We start from the raw sequence: 14,112 nt of genomic DNA, 5'->3' as shown, positions 1-14,112 counted from the left end.
TTCCAAATTCAATATTACAAATATTTCATGTTCAATAGTGTTTATTTTACCTATACATCTATAAAGACAAGACTAAAGATATACTTTTCTATCTCTGTATAGCATAATTATGGTAATACACCATTAGAGACAGGAACTGGACTACCTTTGTATTCTTAAATGCTAAAAATGAGAACAATCAATCACAGAAAATTAATTGAATAAAGTAATACTTAAAAGAGATTTTATTTATATATACTAGTGAAATATTCATCTTCTAAGTCATAGAGATCTGCTGCAATATCATCTCTGAGGGACATAAGTTTCTGATCACATTCTTGCTGCTTTGTGCGGAACAGTTTGGAATTTTGTGTGATCGCTTCATTTACTGATGGAAAATCATTAAGAATTAAATACTGTTTTATATCAGAAACCAGCTTCATCAGGGATTCACCGGCTCTCACTGCAAGAAAAACAATATAACAATACAATTTACAAGTATTTATATCACTGCAATTTGCTTTGCTAATCATTGCATATTGACCAAAAGATAATTGAGTAAAATGTAATATCCCATGATGCTTACCTATATTAGCGGCCCGAACTTGCATCTCAAAGGTATCTTGTTCAATTTGTGTCATCCTGTTCAGTTGGGTTTCATTTTCTAGTTTTGCGAGTTTAATGATTTCTGGTGGAAAAATTAATACATTTTTATAAGAACCAAATACAAATTAAGCAAAAAAACTGATTTTTATCGGATTTCTTATATTTGGTAGCTTCAATGAGAGCTGAACACTTGAGTTTGTTTTGATTTCAAGTAATGCTCAACGAAAACATTGGTTTTTTAAATTAACAAATAATATGCTGATACCATCAAAGTTTTCCAACATGCTCTTGACATCTTCTTTTAATCGTGTGGTGTACGATTTAAGCAAGGCTTCCTTATTTTGAGGCAAGTTTCGTTGCATTTTCAACGAAGACGTAAATTTCCTCCAGCAAGAAAATTTGACATTGACAAGCTTAAGGCTAGAACAGAACCATAAACAACATCACAATTTTTGTACTGGCAATGTATTCACGAAACCACAGATGATAAATATTTAATATTCAATATTCTAAAGACTCTCGTTAATATCCAAACGTACCTACTCTTCCGTGTTATACAAATTGCAATAAATAGCAGAGTATGAGTTATCAAGAAGAACCTACAGTTAATGTGCGCGAGCACTCCCGCTACACCTACAATATGAGCATGACTTGAATGTTTGTGTAACCCGTGACGGAGTTATGCGCTCCATGCACTGCTTAAGTGGTGTTCTATTCAAACATATTTCGTTCTAAACTATGATGCGTTTTTCTTTGAATAGTGCCAACCGGAGTTGATTGATTGACGGAGTTGATTCTTCGTTATAAACAATCGAGCTACTTAACTGGAAACTGGGTTTATAAGCTGAGTTTCCAGTTTAGGTCGCGCATATTGCGTATAATACCTAAAGTAAGCGCTCGAAAAATATTACCCTTCTTATCACGCAACAGGTTCATAAATAAATAACAAAATTATACGAGGGATGATTTTTATTGGTAAAATAAATATATAAATTGAATAAATTTAAAAAAAATATCAAAAATAATTTCATTTGTTTTGTTTGGTAAAGCGAGCGTACTCTTTCAGGCGCAGGGCATTTATGTTAATAAAGCCTGTGCTGTCTTCGGGTGAGAAGCCTCCGGCGATATCCATGGAGACCAGGTCTTTGTTATACAAGCTAGTTGTACTTTTTCTGGCCAAGATGGTCACTAAAATAAAAATAATCATCATATTATAGCAACAATATTAAAAGTCCAAATACGTTACGTTCATAGAAGTGTAATGCCAACAAGACTTACCATTTCCTTTAAATATTTGAACAGTCACCATTCCATTTACAGTTTCTTGGGATAACTCTAAACATTTGCGAGTATAAGATGCTTCTGGTGAGAACCAGAATCCGTTATACACAAAGTCAGCCATTTTCTCTTGAAGATATTTCTTAACCCTGTAACATAAAAAAATCTCCATAAGCAGGTACTAGTGTGAACAAGGCACGCAACTTTTGTTGCCAGTTTTACTTAGTGTTACTAAGATGTTCTTTTGTTTGTCTTTGTTACCTGAGGAGTTCTTTGTCCAACGCGTAGGCTTCTAGATCGACGTGTGCAATGTGAAGAACTGTCCCAGCTGGAGTCTCGTACAGTCCTCGAGACTGGAAATACATTTTTTTAATGCAAATATGTAAAAAACTTCGCATAAGATAATTCGGTCCGGGACTTATTTTAATAATTTAGTTATGTAAATTGATTTCGAAATTATTTAATGGAATGTTTTTTGTAGTTTTATCTTTTTCTTTGTATTGTATTTTCAGCTGACTACATTAACGAATGAATAAGACCCGTCAATATTTTGTGTTTACCTTCAATCCCAAGAATCGATTTTCCACAATATCAATGCGTCCTACCCCGTGTTGACCAGCCAGCTTATTCAAGGTTTCCACAACAGCCAGCGGATTTGTCAAGACTAAAGACTTTTCATGACCACTGGGGATCCTGACAGAGATGGGTAAACCTGACAAAATAAAAAGAAAAATAAAGCTTTGGAAATAATTTGTGTTCTGGCAGAGAAACGATACTGTACGTCATGTAGTGCGTTGTATGCTTAAACAACCGCATCTGTTGTTGCCTTCTGGCCAGACCCACTGTAGTAAGGTTTACAAACGTAGAGGATATTATGATGGCCATTTTGATATCCATGTTCTAGACAAGATGAACTAAAAATGATAAGTTAGGTAATACATTCACATAGAGATGTTTGTATTTTAAACGACTCCCGTTTCAAGTAATTTAATCCTTGTCGCGGGGGGATTACAAACATTCAAAAATCACGTGCACAAAGACAGACTTAGAACAAGTATTCGTGGATCACACACACATAGGCTCGTGCTACGCAGGGATCGAACCCATGACACTCCGCGCACAGGTTAGCTTTGGCGTGGTCACCTCAACCACTACAACATCCGTGCAGTTAATGATGTTGATGACTTGATTGTTGTAAACTGTTAACATTGAATCCCTTGACCGTATCTTCTTCAATTATTGCAATGTCATAGGTCAAAGGCGCATAACCGCTTCATTATAAATAGACTGTCTGAAGAATAATTATATAAACATAATATTATAATGAGAGTTTAACTGTAGCTGATAAGCAATTAATTTGAGTCATGTGATTTGTTATTATTTAAATAACAAAGACGATAGAATCCGTTTCTTCTCAATGTCTCAGATTCATGGATGATATGCGTTAATTTTATAGATCGTTTCAAGTTGTAGGGAAATGATGACACCAACGTGCAACGTAGGCATATTATATTTATTTAAGTAGTTAGGTACTGATTTGTTTTGTTTTTTAATACCTATTTACCGTAACCCGAGACTAAATTTGATTTGATTTCGTTCATTACGGTAAAAAGTAACTAACGTTCTAATTTCGTTCAAAATAGATTGAACAGACTAAGGGTAAATTACAATATATTATGGTATTTGTAAGAGAGAGAGAGTTTGTGAGTTTGACTTGGGATTTCTCATCTTATCATAGCGTGATCAAGTTTATCACGCCTTCTCATATAAATCTATATATCTAATACTAACATAATTTTTCAAATTGGAGCATACTGAGATGAGCGCGTTCAAACAAACACAACTCTTCAGCTTTGTTTTACCTACAAATTCTTAAATAGCATAATACACACAGAAATCAATCATACCCTTTTCGAAATTGATGTCGATAACACTGGGGTAGTCTTCAGCTTGTTTTAAATCACGAGTGATTTTAAAAATGCCATTCGGCGGAATTGCGCCAGGGTCTTCCAAAACACCGGATTCGTAACTGTTTTTGAAAAAAATAATATTGCGATTAAGTCTTTTCACATTTTAGTAGTTAGATAAACACTAATACAATCATTTAATTTTATTAATACATTTTTTAACTCTCTCACCTGATATGCATAATATTTTCATCAGTGGACCAAGGTTCTTTGGGAGTAGCTGACACAGGGATGTTTTCTTGTTTTGCGTATTCTATAAGATCACTTCGCCCTTGGAACCTTTCGAAGAATTCCGGAAGACGCCATGGCGCTATAATCTAAGTAAGTTGTTACTGTTTAGTATTTATTAAAATGTATTTTTGTAAGGGGAAATTCTCTCTTATATCTATCCAGTACCTAATCCAATTTAGTTTTGGGCTAGCGTCAGCGCGGTAATTTTCTTCCTTACCACAGCCATTATAATACGACTTAAAAAGGGAGGAGTTTTTCGCAGGTACTTTCTATTTGTCAGAATATCGGACTGGATGAACCGACTTTGTTGATTCTTTTCATATTGATTCAATTGACGTAGAATAGCTGGTCCCGTAGAAAATCATCAAGTTTGGCTCAGTAGTTTATATTTGCGCCGGTTGTTTTTTTTTTAAATAGTACCTTCACAACTAAAAGGTAGAAACTTGAGAAAATGTATGATTAACAATATTTACCTTGCCTTCGGGCCACAGTGAGTAGACACTAAGCTCAAATCGCACTTGATCATTACCCTTGCCGGTAGCGCCGTGGGCAATGTACTGGGCTCCTAGTCTTTTAGCAGCTCCCACAAGGCCGACGGATATACACGGCCGGGCTAGAGAAGTGCCCAAATAATAACGACTCTCGTACACTAAGCCCATCTGCACAGCGGGCAGCATGTAGTTGGTAACAAACTCTTTGCGGAGGTCCTCAACTATTACCTAAAATTAAACAATTAGCATTTGTTTAAACTTATTTTAAGTGGTAAATAATTATGTTTTAAATTTACCATACAAAATACTTGCATCTTTAGCGCCCACAGCCAAAGCCTTTTCCGTGGCTTTCTTGAAATCTTCATTTTGGCCAACATCGGCCATGTAACAGACCACCTCATATTTTTTTTGGATCAACCTAATTAAAACAATAGAAAATCATTGTGTTCAGAAAATATGTTTTTAGGAAAATATATTTCACGTTTATGGTATGTGAATTATAATAAGCCGTCGAAGTAAAAAAAGAACTTTACCATTTTAGAATGCAGCTGGTATCAAGTCCACCAGAATAAGCAAGAATAACAAGATTACTCATCGCGTTTAGGAGATGGTTCCTTCTAGACAGTTACCGATAAACTGGAAGCTAAAGTGAAGTACGTATGTAGAAGTTATAAGGGTACGATAACCTTAAGGTTAACACAATAGCGTATCTTTTTGACATCCAAATCATAGTAAATACCCAATGAATGTTACCGCAGAGCATTTACCTAACGATCAGTTTGTTATTGTAGAAATTTCTTATCAATAACTGCTACTCTTATCAATTAATATGTAAAGATAGAGAGATGTAAATAAACTATGGACACTTGAAGTACGGTACACTTAAACTTTTAGATTTCTAAAGCAAAAAAATATGGTTGCCATTAAAGGTAAGTCGTCGAGAGAGAGAGAGAGAGAGCCAAGTCCAGGACACGTTAGCACAGAGAGGGAAGTCTAAAAGCTAGATATTTGCCCAGCAGTATGGCAACACATATTAATATGATATGGGAGCGAATTAAATTTATACAAAAATGCCGTTATATTGATGATTAAATAATTTAATGAAATTTTAACAATCAAATACTGATATTTAAGGTTAATGTTTAGAATGGCTATGAATACAAACTTTCCTACATAATTGCACAATCCGTCATTGACACACAATTGATGGAGATTTTTATTAAAACAGATGGTATTCCTTTTTTATAATATTGGAATTACATTAGTTTCATGACATGCCATAGTAAATCCCTTATGATTACAATCTAGACCATCATCACTACACGTTATTATATAAATACATTGTAAATCACGAATACGTTCAACGTACTTTAATAAGTTTTCAGAAATAGTTCAAAGAGTTTAAATTCTAAAACAATTTTTCAAGTATCTAACAACTGACTATAGCTACATACAGATAGTTGGAATGTAAACACAACGGTTAATATTAGACACAATTTAACACGCATAATATCAACAGTTAGATATAATATATAAGATGACTTTAGATTCCTAGCAAGTCGTGAACTACCTGATATGTGCCGACAAAGCGACATGTGCATAGAATGGGGTCAATTAGAGGTGCAAGTTACAAGAACATCCTGATTAACACATTATTTCTACGATAAATACTCGTTAAGATTCTAGCATTTGGCATTAAAACAACTGCGTAATGAATTTCGGTAGCGGAAATTTTATAACTAGCAACACACACGATGAAAGACATTGTATCTTACATAAATCGCAGACAATTTAGTTTTCTAACTATGCCTACGTTTCCATGAAATTGTAACATTATTTAATGTACTTTTATTTAAGAACAGCGTGTTGTCTGTATCAGTCTATATAAATAGTTCGCAAACCTATGTAATGTTTAACATTTCAATCAACAATAAAAATAATACAGAAAATTGCAAATCCTACAAACTAATAAATAATAATGAATTTACTTTATTTTAAATAATGTCAACAATATAAATATTTTGATCATTGATATATAACAAACGTAAAAAGATTGAACATAATTAAATTACAATGCACTTTTGCACTCTCTTTGATCTTAGATTAAATTTAAAATACTAGTTATTATAATACACACAATTTGTTTTCGAAAAGTCTCGTCTGACAAAGACAGAGGTTTCAAACTTGTAACTTGTAATAATATTAAATTAAGTTAAGCCATTATTAAAACTGCATAATTATAATATGCTGATATCACATTAAATAGTCCAAGTACGGCAACACTACGCTAACATTTCATACATTTTAAATAAATTTCAATAGAGATGGGCCAAAGCATCTGCTAATTAATTCATTTGTGAACTCAAACCTATTTGTAGGTTACATTGACGTTTTGTAATCCATGCTGGATGGAGACAGGTGTAGGCTCAGGTAGCTGTTTAGGCAGTGAGAGAGCTGAGGTCCGAGAGGAAGTTATCAGGAGTCAGTATGTGGGAAGATCCGATGATAACCTCCCAGTTCTTGAGCGCGGCTGTGACCTCGTACGCGCAGCGGATTTCCGAGAAGCAAACGCCTGGAACGAGGAAAATAACAACAAATTTATTTTAACAACTAATTACTCAGACTCGATACTTGGTTACTAGTAACTTTCTAACATAAATAAGGTAAACGAGACTATTATAAGTACACACTCGTTTAATATGACCTTATTATTAGCTTTAATTTGATACAATATTTTTGCGCATCTCTTCTTTTCCTCCGATTTAGATTTTTACAAAACATTAATTATGACCAATTGAATGCACCACATAAGTTAAAACCCTCCTTACATTTGGGCTGTCCGCTTCACAAATATTACCTTACAGTACAAGCATAACATGCATGTGTTATGTTACTAAATATGTTAAACTCTTACCTCCAACAACGAACACAATCAGGCGCGGTACGTTCTTGATGGTTTGCTGTGCCTTGTCCTTGTGCCAGTGACCGTAGCGCACGCTGCAATACAAAAACAGATTTAATATGACGACCATTTATTTAGAAAGCGGCAGTGTGTCAAGCCAAGTTCAAACTGGGCAATATCTATTAATTCGTATTTATGTTATTTTCTCTATCATGGAGACTTACCTAGTTGGTGCCTGGTATCCCGAGGTCTGGGCGCGTCCAGCCAAGAACGGGAAGTGACGTTGGTCAAGTTTGTCCTCAATAGCATCTTCCATGATGTCCTGAAATGAGGATTTAGTTGAAGATTTCGTGTTTATGGAATGCTGTGTCTTTATTGTGCTTGTTTTAGTCATACCTTGATCACGGGCGTCCATCGAGACATTTGGTAAGTTTGCTCAGTGATCCTTTCTTTCCTTGGTACTTGATATTGTTTCTTCCTGTTACCCTGTAAAAAAACGAATCGTCAGCATATCACTATTAAGTACCTTAATTTGGCTTAAACACTGAATTAATTTAGCTTTGAATTGCATATCTGAAAAATGCTATTATGATATGTTTTTTACTAGTTGCAATTAGAGATAACAGCGAATGACTTCTAACTGTACTAAAATTAATTTGCAAAAAAAGAAAAATAGATTAATGTTAAAAGTTTTTTTTTGTACAGCCATGTAAAGCCTTTTGTTGGAAGCCCATTAAAAATGAAGCTATACGACTTTATACTTAGAACATACATCAACCACCACATTGAGGCCCAAGTTGGCGAGGTTCAGCAATGTCTGCTTATCAGACGGCTCGAGCTGAGCGTGTGTCACCAGCTTGTTCAGGTTCTCCTCCGATATTCCGTTCTTGGACATTATGTACAGTGCGATGATACGCATTTTGTTGAAGTTGATGACCGCCTGTAATTATAAAGATGTAGAAATGTTAATGCCTAACAGTTAGACTTATTAAATGATACTTGCAAGAGAGTACTGGATAAATCAATCAGCTGTTTTGATTAGTGATATGTGTTCCGTGGGTTTTTTGAATTGAGTGGGAATTTTGATTTTCTTATACCTTAGTATAAGAAAATCAAAATTGCTACTCAGAAATAAGGGTGGAGTGTTCAAACTTTCTATATAATATATTACCTGATCAAGAAGTACAGGTACAATGCTCCTCATGTGATCTTTAATCTTTTCTCCCTCAGCGTCAGTGCCCATAGCCAAGTCCTGTTTAAAAAAAAAATATATTGGTTAAAACCTCTTTCGTTTTTAAATATAAACCAGTTATTTGCCGAGGTATTCGTTTTCATGCGATAACACAGCGCGGATGGCTTTCACAATCCGAGATTAGCAAGCAGCTATTGTTTACGATTTTTTTGACTATATGTACGATTTAGGAAGTGCAAACATAAATTAAATAACTATTTTTATGAGAAACCCTAATTTACAACAAATAGCTGGATATAGTTAATGCTGGATAGACTTAGAGGCGTCATTAAGTTAAAAGTATAATTGTTACAAAAGTAAGTCATATTACATTGCCTGTTTATGGCATTAACATTTTTTTAAGCTGTATATGTATACTAAGAACCGTTGTATATAATATCTATTTTATCTGTAAGGTATACATCTATGTGCCTTAGTACATGATAAAAAACTAACATTCATTTTATATAGTGTATGTTTCGTCCTACCTGTTCCACTTTGCAGAGCTTGTCAACATAGCCTTGGTAAGACTTCATGCAGTCCTCAGCGAGACGCAAGTGCGTCGCGTACTTCGACAGCTCCTTCTGGTACTGAGGCATCTTCTTGATCATCTGGGAGAGATCTCGCATGGACTGCTTGTCACCTGTTAATAAGGATTTAATTATTAAGACCCTGTGATCTTTTGTGCCTACGGCGTAATTAACATAGGCGTGTAGTATTGAAAGTTACGTCTTGTAACTTTATCCCTAATAGAATTTCCTGTCATTATACAATCATGGTTTTGTATTCACCACGAAAACAGTTCTGAAAATTTAAAAGATGCAATTTTTCTAAAAATGAGAAACCAATGCATATTTAGTGGTTCAAATACAAATTTTATCAACTTACCGCCACCCATACGCTTGGACTCGGTGAACTTCTTCAGGTTCTTAGTGACTGATGTGGATACAACAGCAATATGCTGATGTCGGAGCTCGACCCACAGTTCATCATTCTCATCCAGCAGTACTTCCTTCATGTTGCCTGACGAGTCGTACCTATTAAAAAGAATGATAATTTTAACATTATTGCATCGTTTATCTTAATCCTACCGAGCGTAAAGTGGTTTGAGGATGTCTAAAGTGATTAATAATGTTAAATGAATGCTATGCCATCTACTATATGGTAATATGGTTTGATGGCATATACTAATGTCATCAAAGCAAGCTTTCGAAGCCCATTTAATGAATCGGATTGCCTAAACTCTGGTAGTTGAGTGATCTTACTTATAAACGTCGTTTTCAATCGGCAGTAGATCGTAGGCCATGGCTTGCAAAGTCAGTTCGTGCAGTAACGGCGACACGCAGTCGAAGCCACGGTCGAGCACCAGCAGCTGGGAGCGAGCCTTCTCGGGGCCCTCGCCCATGGTCGGCTCATCAGCCTGGACAAATTTTATGAAATATGAAGAAGAGAAAACATCAAAAAGGTCTGATGATAAGAAAAGAAAACTAATCATTGAACTGATCGAGATTTTTTTTCGTAAGTATAACGCGGGAGTGTCGAGCGACTAATGTTAAATGTTAGCTAATAGATGAGTCACGACTGTTCTAAAAGTGAAGTGAGATTTAAGTTAGTAGTTTAGTGATTTTCTATTTACCTTGTAGGCATCCAGTTTTTGTTGGATGAGCTGAGCAAGTTCGACGTTGCGTTCCCAGTCACTGTGAAATGAAAATGTTGTTAGAACATCTTGTATTCTTTTTTTCTCACAAAATGCTACTGTCGGGATTGATACCACTGGCACGATATTGGCACGATATTGCCACTGGTCTAAACTGGCCTGAAGGGTTCGTAAAGTTACCTGCGGTATCGCACTGACGGATATTCGCCGAGAGTGGCGCACAGTGTGGCGATCTGTTCCGCGATACGCTCCATATTGGCGTTACGAGTCTGGGCTAGTGCAGGGTTGTACATGCACTGGAACGTCTCGGGCGAATCCAGGGAGAATACCTATACAAATATATCGATAAAAATATAAATTTTATAAATATTAAAGTATACAAAGAAGTAGTTATACTTTTCATAACAATTTTAAATTCATGACTTTCAATATTGATTTTTTGAATACTATAAGTATTCTGATGACTGACCTGACTTTCATATGGTAGGAAAGCAATGTTAATTTCCTTTAAGGTTTTGATTTTCCTTGCTGCGGAAGACTTGCAGAGTTCATTGAAAAGTTCCTCAGGGCATACTTAACATTGGCAGCGTGTAACAAGGGTTAAATAAGGTTAAAGGTTGAACTCTAATAGTAGGAATATGTCCCACATTTGTGAGTTCTTCCTTGAAACAAAGAAATTGACAAACCTGCTGTTCATATGGAATAAAAGCAATGTTGATTTCCTTTAATGTTTGGATGTGTTTAGCTACGCGACTACGTGATAATTCGTCAAATAGTACATCTGGACAAGCTGTAAAAACGAAATCATAAAAGCAATAAATAAGAAAACATAAAAGAAATGAAGAATCTATCATAATATTAATACAAAATTATTATTATTTGGTGTAACACATTAGCAGCTAATTAACTGAAGCGTATGAATCGAATAGCTTCAAGAAGCATAGAATATCTGCATGTTTACCTTCCGTGAAGAACACATGTGCAGCCCTGTACATAATGCGGTTGCCGACAGAGAAGTCATTGATGAGGGCATGTACAGACTTCTCCGATGGAGTGATGAGGTAGATACCATCCATGGTACATAGTGGTTCTCTCTTCTTATGTATGTCCTCCACCACTAAAACAAGTTTAAATCATTTTAATTTATAAGAATATTTTATGTGTGCAAGTAATTAGCTTTTCTTTTTTAGTCATATTATAATGCCTTTTTTTGTGATTCTATTTTCGATTCAATGTCATAAGGCTCATACTAGTTACTGTCAATATTTATAAAAATAAACTTATTTCTTTGTTTCCTAAAAATATATATTAATTATATAAGTTGGTTTGATCTAAGGATATCTTTTTTTTTTTTATGTATTTGGAGAAGCCTGAGTCCAAAATTGGACTGCAAAGTACTGATGATAATATTAACTATGAGGGAAACCCTTATGTACTTACAAGTGATGCCCTCTGCAGAGATGTCGTGCATTTTGCAGCAAGCAGACACCATCCGCATGGACAGCTGGTCTACCACCAACACCCGCCATTCTATTTTATCCTTCCCTTTTGAGCGATACCGGATCACCTCATTCATAATCTCTGTAAAGAGTTTGTCAGTATGACATCTTTGTAAGTTTTCTTTTTTAAAAACTGAATAAGCTAGTTTTAGTACATATTTTATTATATTAATGACCCTATAATGTGATTGTGTTGGCCATTTGGAATCTGTGGGTGTTGTCTAGATATAGTTTATTTTTGTCATTGAATATCATAGTAATTCTGTGGGATATATGTCATACAAAAAGATATTTTGATGTTTTAAAAAGATTGAGGCCACATATTCGATTCTAATAAGGTTGTTTTTATAATATATGTGCTTTTAGTAGAAGTAGGGGGTGAAGTCTGGAAACAATGGAATACATCGCTCACTCGAGGGCGCTTCGTGACGTACATGGCACCCCACCCCCTTGCTCCAGTGACACAAGAAAATCAATATACATGCGAAACACTTTTTATCCCCTTCATGTAACTTTATTACACATAATGCAGTAACAATATGAATCACAATGCTTCTCTAAGATGTATCGACATTATTTATTAAGCTTTCGTCAATCTTTCTAAAGATTTTGACCAAATCTGACTGAAATTCAGTAAATCTTTTTGTTGACACTGGTATGCTGATCACAGTGAAATCTTTATCTTAACACAAATATGAAGCTAATCTTTTGGGAAAAAGCACATAAAAAATGTGTGTATCTAAAAACACTCAGTTTATTAGTCATCGATATTGTTGATAACTTTTGATATACTGAAATCATGTTAAATACGAGCGAAGCCTTAAAAACTATATTCTGAATTACACATCAATGATTATTGTTCATGTAATTGATTAAATTAGGGGTATATTCCGGCTTAAAACTATTTAAAATTAATTTTATAAAACTCACTTTGCCCGACAAGTGCTTTTAGAGCCATCTTGAATCGCAAACTAAAGACAAAAGAGGAGGAGTAACTAGAGTGGGAAGCACACAACGATTTGTCAGGGAAATGGGAACGGCTGAGTCAAACCACAGATAACAAAACACAAAAAAATAATTTTCAGGTTTCTAACAACTCAAATTATCGCTATAAAAATCTAGTACCCTTTGTGTGTTATCATGACAGAAAAATGGGCTTTCGTGAAGATACAACATTGGCCCTATTTTCATTAATAAGAAATATTTACGTTGTGATAAAAAAAAACATATTTTCCATGGTTTTTCCACGTGACTGTATAATAATAAGATGAAATTTGTGTTGCATTTATAAAGGCTCAAAATAATTTTCAACAAGTTATCTACAAAATAACTACATTATCGATCCAGTTTTCAATAGAAATGGACATCTCTAGCAATCGTCAAAGAATTCAAGTTGTCTATGGATGGTATTCAAAATTGAAATATTGAATGTCAACATTAAAAAAACACTGAATTCAGTACACAATAGTTTTAAAACCCAGAGATCGTAATTGACTCTTATTATAAAGGTTGTAGCAATATTTATTGGTATTTTCTCCATGCTAAAAACATTTATTGCATACTTAGACAGCGCGTAATATGCTTCAATGAGCTCGGTCACTGCGCGCGCATTTTGATAACATGAATGATAAGGAGGCGGGTCAATACAAAAGCGAAAGAGACGGAAGATATTGCTTTATCATTTTAGCATCGCAGAATTGAACAGAAAGTAGAAAGAATAGAAACAGCAAGCAAAGCAAAGCAAAGCAATTCAGTTTTTTGTGCGCTTGTGTCGGATGTGGGTGTGTTGACGGTTCCCAATTTATGTGATTATCACGTGCGCGTGAATCTCGAATTAATTTGATTATTTAGGGTATGCAATTGGTACAATATTATAAAATAATTTCTGAAAGTTTTGATTAAAGCTGCTAAATTATATTTTGTTGTGAAAGTTTTTTTGGTGTACAGATTTATTAGATTACCCACAATTTGAAAACGAAAATAATTTAAAATACTTTGTTGGGTAAGCCAAATATTTTACCAACACAGTCATCAATTAAATACTTTTTGTAAATAGTAAATATTTTCAATATTTATTAGTTTTTGAATTCTATAAAAAACACGACAACTTAAAAAGTTGTTGTAAATACTTTTATTTAAAATGCATATTTTCTGCGTCACAGTTGAACAAGTTTCCAGAAATGATAGGTATAAATATTTAAAAATATTAACTGTTACGCAGTAAACAAAATAGGAAAGCTACTAAGATTTCCAATTTGCATTGTTGTCATA

General features: G+C 34.5%; 3 protein-coding genes across 4 annotated transcripts; all 3 read right to left on the bottom strand.

Moving 5' to 3' along the window:
- Positions 1-23: 23 nt before the first annotated feature.
- LOC113492514 (mediator of RNA polymerase II transcription subunit 22) lies at positions 24-1,009 on the bottom strand. The gene is made up of 3 exons (XM_026869994.1): positions 851-1,009; positions 566-667; positions 24-442 (listed from the first exon to the last, which is right to left on the bottom strand). Exons 1-3 carry the CDS (start codon positions 945-947, stop codon positions 225-227), a joined length of 417 nt encoding a protein of 138 aa, XP_026725795.1. The 5' UTR covers positions 948-1,009; the 3' UTR covers positions 24-224.
- A 532-nt stretch (positions 1,010-1,541) lies between these two features.
- On the bottom strand, positions 1,542-5,552 carry LOC113492508 (argininosuccinate synthase). Its single transcript, XM_026869985.1, has 9 exons — positions 5,086-5,552; positions 4,865-4,970; positions 4,535-4,780; positions 4,002-4,147; positions 3,771-3,892; positions 2,424-2,575; positions 2,125-2,216; positions 1,864-2,012; positions 1,542-1,773 (listed from the first exon to the last, which is right to left on the bottom strand). The coding sequence occupies exons 1-9, from the start codon at positions 5,145-5,147 to the stop codon at positions 1,613-1,615; spliced, it is 1,236 nt and encodes a 411-aa protein (XP_026725786.1). The 5' UTR covers positions 5,148-5,552; the 3' UTR covers positions 1,542-1,612.
- Positions 5,553-5,631: 79 nt separating this feature from the next.
- Positions 5,632-12,871, bottom strand: LOC113492505 (protein ROP). Of its 2 annotated transcripts, none has more exons than XM_026869981.1 (15): positions 12,772-12,871; positions 11,783-11,923; positions 11,304-11,459; positions 11,029-11,132; positions 10,523-10,671; positions 10,322-10,382; positions 9,951-10,105; positions 9,574-9,722; positions 9,174-9,328; positions 8,626-8,706; positions 8,227-8,394; positions 7,851-7,940; positions 7,679-7,776; positions 7,467-7,549; positions 5,632-7,124 (listed from the first exon to the last, which is right to left on the bottom strand). In XM_026869981.1, the coding sequence occupies exons 1-15, from the start codon at positions 12,797-12,799 to the stop codon at positions 6,991-6,993; spliced, it is 1,752 nt and encodes a 583-aa protein (XP_026725782.1). In that variant the 5' UTR covers positions 12,800-12,871; the 3' UTR covers positions 5,632-6,990. The 2 variants fall into 2 exon arrangements, with proteins under 2 accessions (XP_026725782.1, XP_026725783.1); XM_026869982.1 differs by lacking the exon at positions 11,029-11,132 and adding an exon at positions 10,812-10,915.
- Between the last annotated feature and the right edge of the window lie 1,241 nt (positions 12,872-14,112).

Source organism: Trichoplusia ni, chromosome 4 (assembly GCF_003590095.1).
Source record: "Trichoplusia ni isolate ovarian cell line Hi5 chromosome 4, tn1, whole genome shotgun sequence".
In the NCBI taxonomy this organism is placed as follows: domain Eukaryota; kingdom Metazoa; phylum Arthropoda; class Insecta; order Lepidoptera; family Noctuidae; genus Trichoplusia; species Trichoplusia ni.
Note: the sequence above shows the minus strand (reverse complement) of the source record. Positions and strands in the feature narration are given on the sequence as shown.